This window comes from Saccoglossus kowalevskii, chromosome 14 (assembly GCF_978046115.1).
Source record: "Saccoglossus kowalevskii chromosome 14, keSacKowa6.1, whole genome shotgun sequence".
NCBI classification, from domain to species: domain Eukaryota; kingdom Metazoa; phylum Hemichordata; class Enteropneusta; family Harrimaniidae; genus Saccoglossus; species Saccoglossus kowalevskii.
Genome location: NC_140654.1, coordinates 13118572 through 13134199, shown reverse-complemented (window position 1 = coordinate 13134199; position 15628 = coordinate 13118572). Strand labels below are relative to the sequence as shown.

General features: G+C 35.7%; 1 protein-coding gene across 2 annotated transcripts; it reads right to left on the bottom strand.

The window, feature by feature from the left end:
- Nucleotides 1-885: 885 nt before the first annotated feature.
- Nucleotides 886-14258, bottom strand: LOC100369535 (acireductone dioxygenase-like). Of its 2 annotated transcripts, XM_085507928.1 has the most exons (5): nucleotides 14039-14175; nucleotides 13058-13407; nucleotides 12762-12955; nucleotides 12306-12654; nucleotides 11106-12092 (listed from the first exon to the last, which is right to left on the bottom strand). In XM_085507928.1, exons 2-5 carry the CDS (start codon nucleotides 13224-13226, stop codon nucleotides 12076-12078), a joined length of 729 nt encoding a protein of 242 aa, XP_085364054.1. In that variant the 5' UTR covers nucleotides 13227-13407; nucleotides 14039-14175; the 3' UTR covers nucleotides 11106-12075. The 2 variants fall into 2 exon arrangements, with proteins under 2 accessions (XP_002738968.1, XP_085364054.1); XM_002738922.4 differs by lacking the exons at nucleotides 11106-12092; nucleotides 12306-12654; nucleotides 12762-12955; nucleotides 13058-13407 and adding exons at nucleotides 886-1344; nucleotides 3163-3342; nucleotides 7949-8068 and having other exon boundaries at nucleotides 14039-14258.
- Between the last annotated feature and the right edge of the window lie 1370 nt (nucleotides 14259-15628).

The window sequence follows — 15628 nt, the reverse complement described above, 5'->3', positions numbered from 1 at the left end:
GTGGAACAGTCGGACACACATACACACACACACATACAGACACACTAACTGCAAAGACTCCCATTTTGTGCTTCGCACATGGGAGTCAAAAACTATCAGGTCTGTGCAGTGTCGTATGACATCTATGTACCAAGTTTCATTGAAATGTGATGATTAGTACTTGAGATATCAGTGGAAAAACCGAAAATTGACTAATCATTATGCAAATTAAGTAATTAGTATCCACGGATTATTACCAAAAACTAATCAAAACCTAGCATTAGTTCAGAGCATCTATGTACCAAGTTTCATCAAAATCCAATGAGTGGTTGTTTAGATATCAGTGGAACAGTCATGGAACCACTAAAAAATAGCTAATTATCATGCAAATTAGGTAATTAATATGCACGGATTTTTACCAAAAATTAATCAAATCTGCGCATATGTTCAGAGCATCTATGTACCAAGTTTCATCAAAATCCAATGAGTGGTTCTTTAGATATCAGTGGAACAGTCATAGAACAGCTAACAATTAGCTAATTATCATGCAAATTAGGTAATTAACGAGCATGGATTTTTACCAAAACCTAATCAAATCTGCGCATTGGCCCAGAGCATCTATGCACCAAGTTTCATCAAAAACCGATGTATGGTTCTTGAGATAGCAGTGGAACAGTCGGACACACATACATACACACACACACACACACACACACACACACACACAGACACACTAACTGCAAAGACTCCCATTTTGTGCTTCGCACATGGGAGTCAAAAATAGAATTATTATTCCCATAACCATTTTATTTGTTGACATATGAGAAATACAAGAACACCAGCATAGGCTGGCAGGGAAAAAAACTAAACTATAAAAAAAATGCAATTTATAAATGGAATGATCAGTTTAGTCTCCACAGAAAATAGTAACTATACAGAAATAGTTTTTATTCATGATTTGTATTTATAACACGAGCACTTTACACCAAAATAATAATGCTTTAAAAGACAAATCTGCCACACAATTGAAAAGAAAATTTTGAAGAATGAAAATGAATGTGTCCTTGCAAAGATTGAGCTGTTATTAATAATCATGAGCTCACATTATATGCTAACAACCTGACGACCATGTTCTCGTTCATGATTGGCTGAATAAAAATAGAATAGAAATGCATGTAGTGAATAGAAGTAATATCTAATTCTAAATAAGCTTCTGCATCGAGATTGTTTTGAAAGTCCCATTACTTGTTACATTGGAGAATAATTCTTTACGTAATTCCTACGAGATTCATGTTCTTCTTGAGGACGCTTATGGGCTGTCCATACAGGAACACCACTGAACAAACGCTTAGCCTTGATGAAGTCCTACCAAGATACAGAAATGTACACATATTATAGACGATATTACCACTAATAGATAATACTAGAAATATGACTCGTGTATTGACTATCAGTGATTGGTATATGACTACTAATTGATTCTCATAGGTGATAATACCAGAAATATGTCCCATGTATTGACTATCAGTGATTGGTATATGACCACTAATTGATTCCCATAGGTGATAATACTAGAAATATGTCCCATGTATTGACTATCAGTGATTGGTATATGACTACTAATTGATTCTCATAGGTGATAATACTAGAAATATGTCCCATGTATTGACTATCAGTGATTGGTATATGACCACTAATTGATTTCCCCATAGGTGATAATACTAGAAATATGTCCCATGTATTGACTATCAGTGATTGGTATATGACCACTAATTGATTCCCATAGGTGATAATACTAGAAATATGTCCCATGTATTGACTATCAGTGATTGGTATATGACCACTAATTGATTTCCCCATAGGTGATAATACTAGAAATATGTCCCATGTATTGACTATCAGTGATTGGTATATGACCACTAATTGATTCCCATAGGTGATAATACCAGAAATATGTCCCATGTATTGACTATCAGTGATTGGTATATGACCACTAATTGATTCCCATAGGTGATAATACTAGAAATATGTCCCATGTATTGACTATCAGTGATTGGTATATGACCACTAATTGATTCCCATAGGTGATAATACTAGAAATATGTCCCATGTATTGACTATCAGTGATTGGTATATGACCACTAATTGATTTCCCCATAGGTGATAATACTAGAAATATGTCCCATGTATTGACTATCAGTGATTGGTATATGACCACTAATTGATTCCCATAGGTGATAATACTAGAAATATGTCCCATGTATTGACTATCAGTGATTGGTATATGACCACTAATTGATTCCCATAGGTGATAATACCAGAAATATGTCCCATGTATTGACTATCAGTGATTGGTATATGACCACTAATTGATTCCCATAGGTGATAATACTAGAAATATGTCCCATGTATTGACTATCAGTGATTGGTATATGACTACTAATTGATTCCCATAGGTGATAATACTAGAAATATGTCCCATGTATTGACTATCAATGATTGGTATATGACTACTAATTGATTCCCATAGGTGATAATACTAGAAATATGTCCCATGTATTGACTATCAATGATTGGTATATGACTACTAATTGATTCCCATAGGTGATAATACTAGAAATATGTCCCATGTATTGACTATCAATGATTGGTATATGACTACTAATTGATTCCCATAGGTGATAATACTAGAAATATGTCCCATGTATTGACTATCAATGATTGGTATATGACCACTAATTGATTCCCATAGGTGATAATACTAGAAATATGTCCCATGTATTGACTATCAATGATTGGTATATGACTACTAATTGATTCCCATGGGTGATAATACTAGAAATATGTCCCATGTATTGACTATCAGTGATTGGTATATGACCACTAATTGATTCCCATAGGTGATAATACTAGAAATATGTCCCATGTATTGACTATCAATGATTGGTATATGACCACTAATTGATTTCCTATAGTTGACAATACTAGAAACAAGTCCTATGAATTGGCCATCAGTGTTTGGTAAGACTACCTATTGGTTTCCCGAATACCTTTTTAGATTTTGCCTCAAAGTCTAGAAGGTGAGTCAGTTACGTCAGGTGCGAGCATACTACACAAGTTTGCAGAGTGAACCCAATTGATAGAATCATAATATACATCTTTATTTCAGCACAATAAGCTCACCTTGGTGTCCATAGTGAATCGATGGTAAATACCAGCAGGTAGGATAAGCATGTCTCCCTTTTCAGTCTCGATACGGATCCATTTATCGTTGCGGTTACGGACATCAAAATACCCAGAACCATCCAAGATGAATCTAATTTCTTCATCTGAATGAATATGTTCCTCATACCACATTTCGAGCTGAAAAAAAGAAAAATAATTCTAATTGGTGTACGAGATCAAATGCATTATAGACAAATTATTGTAATATTGGAACAACACCAACAGTCAACTGAGTGTATTGTATTCGGCTTCTGAGATCAACTTACTACATATTAATAAAAACTTTGAAACAAGTTATCACTGAAATAAAACAAAACAATCCACTGTAATAAGCAGTTGTCATGCATACTAAGGAACATAAATCATTTGTTTTGAACAGCATGTAGTCTAGTGAAACTACCACCTAATTTGAATGAAATACTAGCCATTTTATTTTTTGCTTCTTAACACTAAAAAAAAAATCGAATCAAAAAAATACGACACATGACAGGCATTGGTTTTCAATTTTTGTGTGTTCAGATCTGAGAAAAAAAAATTACCATTTTATAATATTTCTAATGTTTAGCTCTGCCATGCCCATCTTGGTGGGAATCAACATTGTTGCTGAAAAGTTGCAGAGTCTTGTGTAGTTGTGTCTTGTGTTGTATGCTAACTGTCTAATTCAGTTGTCTTCACAAGAGTAACTATGCTGAAGCTAAAAACCGACAATCAGACATGCATTATAGTAAATTTTGCCTGACTTCATTTTGTTAAGCCGCGTAATAACTGGCTTTCACAGAAGAGTAATTATAGCAATTTTACTACAAAGAAGAAAGAGAAAGAATTCCTTATAACACTGATAGGTCAAATATTCCTAATGCAATTTGAAATGCGTATTCAAAACTCCTTTGTCACATTTGCTTGCATACAACCCCCATTCATAAACTCTGAATACAGTCAATTTTTCTATATGTTGAATGTTTCCAGTTTTGGAGCCACAGATATATTTATGGATTTGGGGGGGGGGGGGTAATATGTTTATATTTTGTGTAAATTCGATAGATGAGTGAAACACATCTTCATGTTTGATCGAGTTGAGGATAGGAGAATTAGAAATGGCGTTTTACCTGATACCTGAAACTCAGAAAAGTATTTAAACTAATATAGTTTCCATTAACCCGCCAACAAAAATTATAGTTTTGTTTATAGTCATATAGTTGGAAAATAAACAGGAGTATGGAACCAGAAGATGATGCTTGATTATGATGTTTTTTTATCATTAAAATGATTGACATCTTGTATCTGATCGTCAAATGAGTACTTGTCCATATTGAAAAATATTGCTCTGGAACAGCATTAATTAAAACAAAATGGCCATGAGTCGCCCATTTTAAATATCTATAACATGTAAAACGAATAATAAAATTTGAACATAATCAGTCAAAGCGTAACAGAGATATGGCTCTAGAAGTGCATTCATTTGAACAAAATGGCCACCAGTCAGCCATTTTGAATCCGATCTGAAAAATAAAATGACGTGCATCAGGAACCCATAATCTCTAATGTATATACCAAGTTTGAACAAAATCCATCCATAAACGCCAAGATCCAGTTCTGGAATGCTAGAAATGCTTGATATTTGATGATTTTTTAGCACTAAAATGGCTGCCATTTGGCCATTTTGAATCAGATAGTCAAACCAATATATCTATGTCATGATGTATAATGAATATATAAAATTAGATCATAATCAGTCAAAGTATGGCAGAGATATGGCACTAGAACCACATTCATTAAAACAAAATGGCCACCAGTCAGCCATTTTAAATTGGAACATGAAAAATAAAATGATGTGCATCAAGTCCCATAATGTCCACAGTATTTACCAAGTTTAAACAAAATCCATCCATAAATACTAGATTTTGATGATTTTTTAGCACAAAAATGGCCACCATTTGACCATCTTGAATCAGATAATGAAACAATCAGATCATTGATGTGTATATGTATAATATTATGTATGATGCTAGTGTGAAGTTTGATTGCACCAACATCTCAATATGTTCGTGAATTTGTTATTAGTCCCCGTTCGAATGCAGTCCGAAAACTGGGACTTGTGTTTTTTTTATGCATGCGTGCGTGCGTGCGTGCGTCTGGTGGACCTGTATCTTAGACATGCCTGGACCAATCACATTTTGAGACTTTCCACCATGAACCTAAAAATTCAATCCCATTGACAGGATTTCTACAAATCAAAAATTAACATTAATATCAGATCAAATAGCCTTTTTTTTTTAACCATATTTTTTTTAATCTCAATTCACAAAATGACTAAATCTGTTCAATATTAAAGCAATCAGGGTAATTTAATCATTGTATAGCTCATTAAATCAGCAAAATTAGTAAACCATATGGAGTTAATAGAACAATTTATACTGAAATTTTGAAATTAAAATAATATTGGACACATTAACTTTCATTGCTCTGGAAACTATAATAATATAACTGTCATTTGTCATTCTTGGAATTAATGTTCTCGTTTGACATTGACAGATAGCAGTCATTTGAAGCTGTTTTATTACATTTACATTGTATTTGAGTTCTTTTGCTGTGCCATATTGTGTATCCAAAATAAAATCATAATTGTTGTAGCGTTATAATAGTTTTTTAAAAAAAACATTGAACAATTAAAATTTCATATTGCTCAGAAACTGTAAATTTCATCGTTAACATCAAGATACCATGGAGATTGCTATTTGCATTAATTGATAATTGCTTTCGAAATGATAAAATCCTACTCATGAAAATTTCACTTATTTTAGAGTATACAGCCCGAGCATAACTTCACTTCACGCTGGCTCTAAGCTGACATTACCTCATTAAAAAAACTCATACAAGATATTGATTGCATACATCATGTGAAGCCATGAATTACTTTTCCATAATACACCCCTCGAGTTAATTGGTATTTGCACACAATTTAAACTTGTGACATCACCAACTAGTCACCGTCAAAATATCAAAACATATCTTTGTGAAAACTGTTTGAAATATTATCAATCTTACTGTGAACGCTATACAGTTGTATGCATTCATTAATATTACTTTTCATTAGAAATCACATTTGAAGATACTCCCAACCTTACTGTGGCAACACACAGAATTTGTTTCCAAACTGAACGACCAATTCGGCTTGCTGATATACCAGGGGATTTTTTTCTAAACTGGGGAACAGGGGCGCAGGCCGATTGAACTTTGAAGTCATAAATACATTTCTTGAGCCTCGCACTTCTGTGCTGCTGTACGACATGAAATCTTTCTCAAATATATTTTTCTCCGTGAAAACTTCTCAGCAACACCAGCTGACAATGTGTCTGGACACCAAAAACACTAAAATTACTCCAAAAATATTTCAATGGCGATAGATACACCATTAAAACGGTGCAGAAAACTTCTGATATGGAGTTTCCAGGTCGATCCGCCATGTTATTTCTGTGCTAGCTACTTTCGCTCCGCTCCCTCGCCTGCCTGTGCTCCCTCTTGTTCATTTTTTCTAGGAAAACCCCTGTATACTATTAACACTGACCTAGTTGGTTTCCTTAGCACTGTGCGTTTCAAGGACGTTTGAGGATTGTTGAATATAAATGTCAATGATAAAGTCATCTGCATGTCAAAACCTTTTCATTCACATTTGTGTAGCGATAGAACCATGCACATTTCATGTCAGTAAGGCTCACCAAAATATTTAAATACTGTTTTATATACTCGTACAGGGAGGGGGCGGGGTGCAGGGATTTTTTTAAACAAGGGAACAGGGGCGCAGCACCCTCATGCCATGGCCATGCACCCTCTTACCCTGGGGAGCAGATCTTCTGGCAACCATAAAATTCTGATTGACCAGGGATCACATGTGGCCACAGACTTCAACTGTGACCTATCTGATAGTAATTTCAACTCCAAGGAAGCCATAGTATGCTCCATTTTAACTTAGAATTATCAAAAAATCCACACCCTGATAGGGAGAACCCGCATCTCCCCCACTCGGTGGCGTCGCTGAATTGCAGTGCTCCCTCTTGCAGTTTTTTTTCTAGAAAAACCCCTGGAAGTGTGTTCTCTAAGACCGAGTTTGATAGAATCCAAAGTCAAAATGACTTATTGGCTACTATATGGAGACTATGTGGTTGTAGGCAACTTCTAAAGTCGCAAATTAAAATGCATTGGCCTCTTAATTTTTTTAAAACTCATTTGTTCATAATTACGTAAATTTCTTTTGTTCTTAATTCAAAAATTATAATAAAATGTTTTTCTACCATCTGAAAGTGTGGTGCTTATTTCTAAATACACATAAGCCAATTATTTAGAAATTCAACAAAATAGTAAAATGTTTCTGCTAGTATCAAATTTAAACGAAACAAAATGAGAACTTGGAAAATAAAACCAACATGATCTTTTTGAATCAAATCACACACAAAATACTGAGGTGCATCAGTAAAACACTTGTTGATCAAGTTTGAATGAAATCAAAAATGAAACAAAACGATTCATGATATGGTAAAATGTAAATTGCTAACAAAAATTGCTGTTTGTCAGTTGCACTTCATCAATACATGAAAATGATGGAAGAAAAAACGCAAACTATTATTTGAAAGTGTATCCTGTGTTCATGTAAATCTCACTGTACACGTACATTCTACTTGCATGCTTGATAATCAGTCAACAAAGTACAGTGAATCACACTCTGAACCCACTCAAACTACTTTCTTACCGTTGCATCATAGCTTGGTAGTGTTTCCCGGGTCGCTTCCACTTCATCTTCATAGTTATAGTTACGTTCTTTACGAATTTCATCAAGTTTGCCTTCTTCCTTCCAGTTATCAGCATCAAGCTTTCAATGAAATTAAAATGTTGTATTACACATCGGTCACCTTAACGCCATAAGTTACAGCGTGCCTTAATTTTGCAGTATTTTACGGGGTATTTTCATACGAAAACGCGAATTCCAAATATAGAATGATAACGCACGTAATAATAAGTAATAATAAATTCCATACAAAACACGCAAAATGTCTTTTCAGCGATAATTAATTCCAGCTGAAATAAAGTATTCCACCGTACTGCGATTGATGACTCTTTCGATACCTTCAAATCACCAAAGAAATTACCTCGTTAAGCTTGGTAATATAATTAATCTGTGCAACCATCAAAGTTGCCATCATTGTTCATACATATGCAGGGTATAAAACCACCCCATCATGACATGTATCTCAAATATAGCAAATATGACAATAGTGGTTATGGTACAAGAATTATTTAATGAAATCATAACCATACAATGTATATGATGACTTCTGTCATATATCAGACAAAACAATTTTAGTAGAAGTAAGCACTGGAAAAATGATACAATGTTGGAAGAGCATAAGAAACATGCCAGAAATTTTGTTTGAAAATGCAAGGGGTAACTTAGGTACACAAAATTGGGTATTGAGTGCAACTCAAATATCAGGTAAATTAAAACTCAATATCTAGAAAAACAAACAATTAAAACACAGTGAAGCCTTAATAAAAAATGCGAAAAACTCGATGCCAGAAAAGATGTGACGAATCTATGCACAATGACGACAAAGTCGCAAACCATAAAAATAAACTGGGAACGCACAGGAAATCAATTAACAGATTTTTCGCAAATAATAAAAAAAACACTATATTGCTCTGCAATGACCAAATTGAGAATAAGTGGCCATCGCTTACAGATTGACCAATCTCTGATAGAAAATGTTCAGTTTGTGAAATTAAAGAAATTGAAAATGAGCAACACTTTTTTCTGTCATGTCAGTTATACACTAAGGAAAGTTTGTTCAGAAAACATAACATTATTCATTATAACAAAACATTGGACAGTTTCCAATTAATATTTTTAACAATAAGAATGAAAACATTATAAATGATGTGGCAAAACACATCTATAACTGTTTTAATATACAAGAAAATTCAATTATAAGTGAAATGCTTCGGAAAACACAAATTAACCAGTTTTTCTATGTTTAGAAATTTGAGCGTCTTGTTTTTTCCTGTATTGTTAGTGTTGGTTTTTTTTATGACCTCAGAAATTATTACTTTATTGTACTTTTATCAAAACTTCAAATATGATAGCAATAAAGATTATTTTCTATTATTACAACTTTATGCAGTCCCAAGTTCTCTACTTGTTTTTAGTTCCATAGAGACTATATTTTAATCTCGTTCTTACACATACAGCCAACTGATTGAGAAACGTGACAAGCGCCTGTGGTCAGAACCAGGTTTTAAGAAGCTGGTTATAGCGCCTCGTGACCTCAAAACCTTGCACAGATCGCACACACTCATGTACAACCAGCCACGTTGATCCAGCACTGCAGCCGACTGCGGTCGTAACCCCGATGTCGTGATATACATGTGCATCGCACATCGTGTAATGCATCACCGATAACCTCAATGAATCCAGGGAGATCAAACGCCGTCCATACATTTAATTACAATAACATTCAGAACTGTAGTGGGTCTCGCCCGCTTTATAGAGTCGTCCACGATTCACAGTCAGTTCGCCCCAATGCACATTCGCCCCACAGTCAGTTCGCCCGAAAGTCGGTTCGCCCCAAGTTTACTGGTGTTCGTTTTCGCGGTTATGCGTGCAAGGAAATGTGGTTTTGAAATATTTTAAAAATTATACTAAAGTAAAGCCACATTGAAGGACGCTGATCGCCGCGATTCATGATTGTAGCATATCGCACGAACCCGTGCTGTGCCGTGTGCTATGATCGCAGACTCGTTTGACCTATTAGTCCGTACAACACTCTCCGACCCGATAGATTTTATAATTGGCGTTCACAGGTCAAAGCAGCCAGCAATCTTTCCGTTCAGGCTTCGATGAGATCCGTAAACTAGACGAGCTTTGAATAGTTTATCGAAAGGTCGAATCGATCTTCAACGAACCGTTTCTCAAACATCGCCATCTTGGATTATTCTATTGAGCAATAGGGGTTGTGTCGGCTTGGCTAGTATATTATATCTGAAACCAGTGAGCTTCATGATGTTCCTATCAAACAGTGCTTTTACGTTCATTTATTATGTTTTCTTTCTTGCAGGTGACGTGTATGTACAATAATATCGTAACACGTAAACCAGAATCAATCATTGAGTTGTTGCGTGTCTTGGTTTTGTGTGTGTGGTGGGGTGTTTTTTTGTTTTGTTTTTTGGGTGTGTGTGTGTGTGGGGGGGGGGGGGCAACAACCGGATTGCTAACTTTATTGGTTATTCGAAAGTACGAGAATACATAACATCGAAGTTCTTAAGTGTACGATAATGTAACGATTATAAAATACATAACATCGAAGTTCTTACAATAACGAACAGGTAACGACAATAAAATACATAACATCGAAGTTCTTTAAATTAACGAACAGGTAACGACTATAAAATACATAACATCGAAGTTCTTTTAATTAACGAACAGGTAACGACTATAAAATACATAACATCGAAGTTCTTAAATGTACGATAATGTAACGATTATAAAATACATAACATCGAAGTTCTTAAAATAACGAACAGGTAACGACTATAAAATACATAACATCAAAGTTCTAAAATTTACGATATTGTAACGATTATAAAATACATAACATCGAAGTTCTTAAAATAACGAACAGGTAACGACTATAAAATACATAACATCGAAGTTCTAAAATTTACGATATTGTAACGATTATAAAATACATAACATCGAAGTTCTTAAAATAACGAACAGGTAACGACTATAAAATACATAACATCGAAGTTCTAAAATTTACGATATTGTAACGATTATAAAATACATAACATCGAAGTTCTTAAAATAACGAACAGGTAACGACTATAAAATACATAACATCGAAGTTCTAAAATTTACGATATTGTAACGATTATAAAATACATAACATCGAAGTTCTTAAAATAACGAACAGGTAACGACTATAAAATACATAACATCGAAGTTCTAAAATTTACGATATTGTAACGATTATAAAATACATAACATCGAAGTTCTTTAAATTAACGAACAGGTAACGACTATAAAATACATAACATCGAAGTTCTTTAAATTAACGAACAGGTAACGACTATAAAATACATAACATCGAAGTTCTTAAAATAACGAACAGGTAACGACTATAAAATACATAACATCGAAGTTCTAAAATTTACGATATTGTAACGATTATAAAATACATAACATCGAAGTTCTTAAAATAACGAACAGGTAACGACTATAAAATACATAACATCGAAGTTCTAAAATTTACGATATTGTAACGATTATAAAATACATAACATCGAAGTTCTTTAAATTAACGAACAGGTAACGACTATAAAATACATAACATCGAAGTTCTTTAAATTAACGAACAGGTAACGACTATAAAATACATAACATCGAAGTTCTTAAAATAACGAACAGGGAGCGACTTTAAAATACATAACATCGAAGTTCTTTAAGTTTACCTTACCTACTGTATGTTGCTGACAACGGGTGTGTTACCATACAGTCTGGAACTGGATCTGAGCAGCTTCTCGACGGAGATCTCATTACGTTGAAACTCTTCCCATAGTTTAAATATTCTTCCTTGTAGATCGCGAAATTTCTTCTTTTGACGACTTCTCAGTTTCTTCTCGGATACTAATCGAACATGCACGTTGATGATGGTAGCTTCCCTGTGCAGTAAAGTTACAAGCAAATAAAATGGCAGGTTGGCTTTCTTCCCTTTCTTATTAAGGCGTGAATGCCAACCCTCCACATCATTATTTGTCCTCACGCTCTGTAAGTAACAAGACCATGTGGAGGGCGGCATCACTGATGACAATATCCACTGTCTCTCAACATACGAGAACACCTGTAAAGATATCGAAAGGAATGATTAATTAGTTAACAGATTAATACTTTGTAATTGTTGGATAATAAAAATAATAACAAGTAGTAGTAGAAGTAACTAATTACCAAGACAATAGGATGTAATTAGCAGTAGCTAGCTAATTACCAAAACAAAAAATGTAATTAGTATTAGCTAATGCTAAAAAAAAACATTAAATATGACGTTTCTCAGTACCAGCCTTCTCCTTTAATTTCTGGAACATCTCCGGTATAGCCTGGTGTGGTAGTAATGGGAGGACCATTAATTTTCTTAGCAATTTATATGTCCCATCGTGCTCCATGTACTCCCTCTGCAATCCGGAACTCTGGATGTGTTTCCATACAGCCTGTCGCCAATGGAATGAGCATCCTTTGATGTTGACACCAGGGAAAGTTGCTTGCAGGGCTCGCCATATTCCTTCCTCAAAATCTACCATTGCCTCGCTGAATAGGATTTCTTCGGGTAATAAATCTTTAACGGCTTTGAATACAGCTGAATAATCTTTTTTACTTTTTCCGGACATCAACGCGAAACAAAGCGGGATCTGCAAACAAAAATAACAATCAATAACGATTAACATACAAACGAAGTGTAAGGTAATTCACTAATAATATGCGACCGTATATAACAAATATTTACTTGGGGACTTACCTGTTTCGTTTCATCGTCTTGTTTTATAAAACAATGAATAGATAATAATTGTGTAAATGGTGCCTTCACCAACTTAAATGTCCTGTCAATGTACCATCTTTTCCCTTTTGATAAAAGACACAATTGCTCTTGTGTTGCGAATACAATGTGGCGTTTCCCTGCTCGGCGTCTGAGAACATCTCTGTGAATAAAACCTGTTGAATAATAAAAAGATTGTTGATTAATGGTTAGTGGTAACTATGACAACACGGCGATCCATTTTTTGTTAATATTTTCGAAAACGAGTATTTACTTACCAGTAGGAATATGATCTTCTTCAATCTGAAAATCCATTAGATCCGTCGGCTCTTCCGGTCTCATTTTTTGACGGATTCTATTAGCTGTTCTAGATAGTGCTGTAATACATGTACTTGGCAGTGTAGGCACTGGGTTGTCGTTTATCTGTCTAATTGCGTCCTCAACCATTTCACCAGCTGGATCAAACAAATTAGCAGTTGCCTGACTCTTAATATCTTTCACGACTCTCGCTACTACATCTTGTCCTGGTAGTCCAGGGTGAATATGCCCGTGATTGCCCGCTTCGAACGTGTCGCCACGTTGAAGAACAGTCGCCAAACAATACACGGTCTTGCTTCGTTTACAACATCTGTAGTAAAACAAAAAACATGCATATATTATATTATATATATTATATAAAACGGGATAATTAATAGGTAGTAGTGGGGAGTAAAACCATGCATGTGTATTTGATAGAGAGAAAATAGTACTACTTACTGCCAGAGAATGCCTTTGCTGGTCTTTCTTTTAACCGAATATGTGTACCCACACGAATCTATTAGTTTGTTCTTTTGCCTTTTGGTAGACCCATCCACAACTGTGTACGACGTCCCCTCTTGTCTATCGGGTCGGAGAGTGTTGTACGGACTAATAGGTCAAACGAGTCTGCGATCATAGCACACGGCACAGCACGGGTTCGGGCGATATGCTACAATCATGAATCGCGGCGATCAGCGTCCTTCGATGTGGCTTTACTTTAGTATAATTTTTAAAATATTTCAAAACCACATTTCCTTGCACGCATAACCGCGAAAACGAACACCAGTAAACTTGGGGCGAACCGACTTTGGGGCGAACCGACTTTGGGGCGAACTGACTTTGGGGCGAACTGGTCTGGGGCGAATGTGCATTGGGGCGAACTGACTGACCACCGTCGTCCACGTGGTGCGATGAACGCGACATGCCCCACGCCTCGAACTTTCCATAGCATACGTACTCACCTTGTAATAGAGTATCCCCAATTCCTTGAGATAGTCCAAGTCTACCATCTGTGGTGGTTCAGTCATATGTGGCAGACGCTTATCGGCGTCACTTTCATCCATAATCCACGCACGAACCATGATGAAAGTAGTACTACGAATGTTCTAGCAAAACACAACAGTGAACTCTCTGCGGGTGCAACGAGTATTTATGTCGGAGAGATCTACACTGTGTTTACTGCTCATGCGCACGTTTACCACGTGGCATTTTTAAAAGGGTAACTGACCTCAATTGTCCTCTGCTGTCGGTGGTTCACAAAAACACCGAATGTATCCCAGGATACCATTCACTTCCATAACATGTTGCACTCCAATCAGATTTCCATAGACGACAATTACTAAAAAAATGTTTCAAAGATAAAAATATTTGTTTTTACGCTTCATAAACATAAAAAAATACACCCCACCAGTACCGGATAACAGTAACAATATTTTAGGTCAAAATCTGTTTACAAATATTCGTTTTAGTATTAATCAACATGTTAATCTTTTTGGTTTACTGTCAATTTTTTAGAAAAACAGTAAAATAATATGCATAAAATGCCATTTCAATATATTGTCAATTATTTAAAGCAGGGGAGTCGTCACCTGCGCATGCGTCAGATGGCCATAGCGTGTCATTGTTTACAAACAAGCGTGTGTTGTTATCGTCGCTTGGGACTCAATTCCCGCCGTAAGACACTACCTCTTTTTACCATATGAGCCCAAGTTTGAGATATTAAAGCGCGGTAGTCGTCGCGCTGCGCATGTGCGAGATACATGGGTCTCATATAAACAAAGATGGCGACTTTGACTGTTGTGCAGATCAACGAGTACGAACTGAGACGTTTCCAAGTTTTAATTAAGCAATTTTCATGTTATTGGAAGGTATCGAAGGAGTCACCGGCGGTAATCAGTGCAAGTCGCGCCCAGGTCAAACCTCATACTTGTGATTTCCATTTGAAGAGCGCATTGGATTATGGGAAAATCAATGTTTATCAACACAAATGTCGCACATGCGCAGCGCGACGACTACCGCGCTTTAATATATCCTTGCCACAGGGAACAATAGTAAAATGCCCTAAACATACAAAACATGCTTGTTCCATGGCATATTATTGATCAACTTTCTCTGATGTGAGTACGGCGATCGCATATTTTTATTTTATTGTCTTCGTTCTCAGTGACATGATAGATCAATAATGTAAAAATAAAATATATAAATATTTTTACTTTTGTGGAGCATTCCAGTTATTTTCAGTTGTGAAGTGAAGTCGTACTAAGACAGATGCGGCCCTCGGGCTGGATGCTGAGTAGTCAATGTCACACTGGGCAAAATCGTTGATATACGGCGGGTACATTAGCGTATTCGCACGCGTATATTCCCGACATTCGAAGATATACGTTGGTCGGCGCACACGTACATTCAACATTCAATGGATGAGAATCATTTCAGAAGGGACGGGGGGGGGGGTGGCTCTTCTCGCCAACCTTGCGCCTAAGGCGCGACCTTGCTAGGGTTCCGGGGCATGAAATATATACCCTCTGAAACGCAATTTCCATCATTTTGAG

Excerpts from the sequence above, each read along its gene's own strand:
- LOC100369535 (XM_085507928.1), bottom strand. The coding sequence starts at position 13,226 with ATGGTTGAGGACGCAATTAGACAGATAAACGACAACCCAGTGCCTACA. Across the intron at positions 12,956-13,057 it reads AGAAGATCATATTCCTACTG|GTTTTATTCACAGAGATGTT; the intron begins GTAAGTAAATAC and ends ATTATTCAACAG. Across the intron at positions 12,655-12,761 it reads AAGACGATGAAACGAAACAG|ATCCCGCTTTGTTTCGCGTT; the intron begins GTAAGTCCCCAA and ends TTTTGTTTGCAG.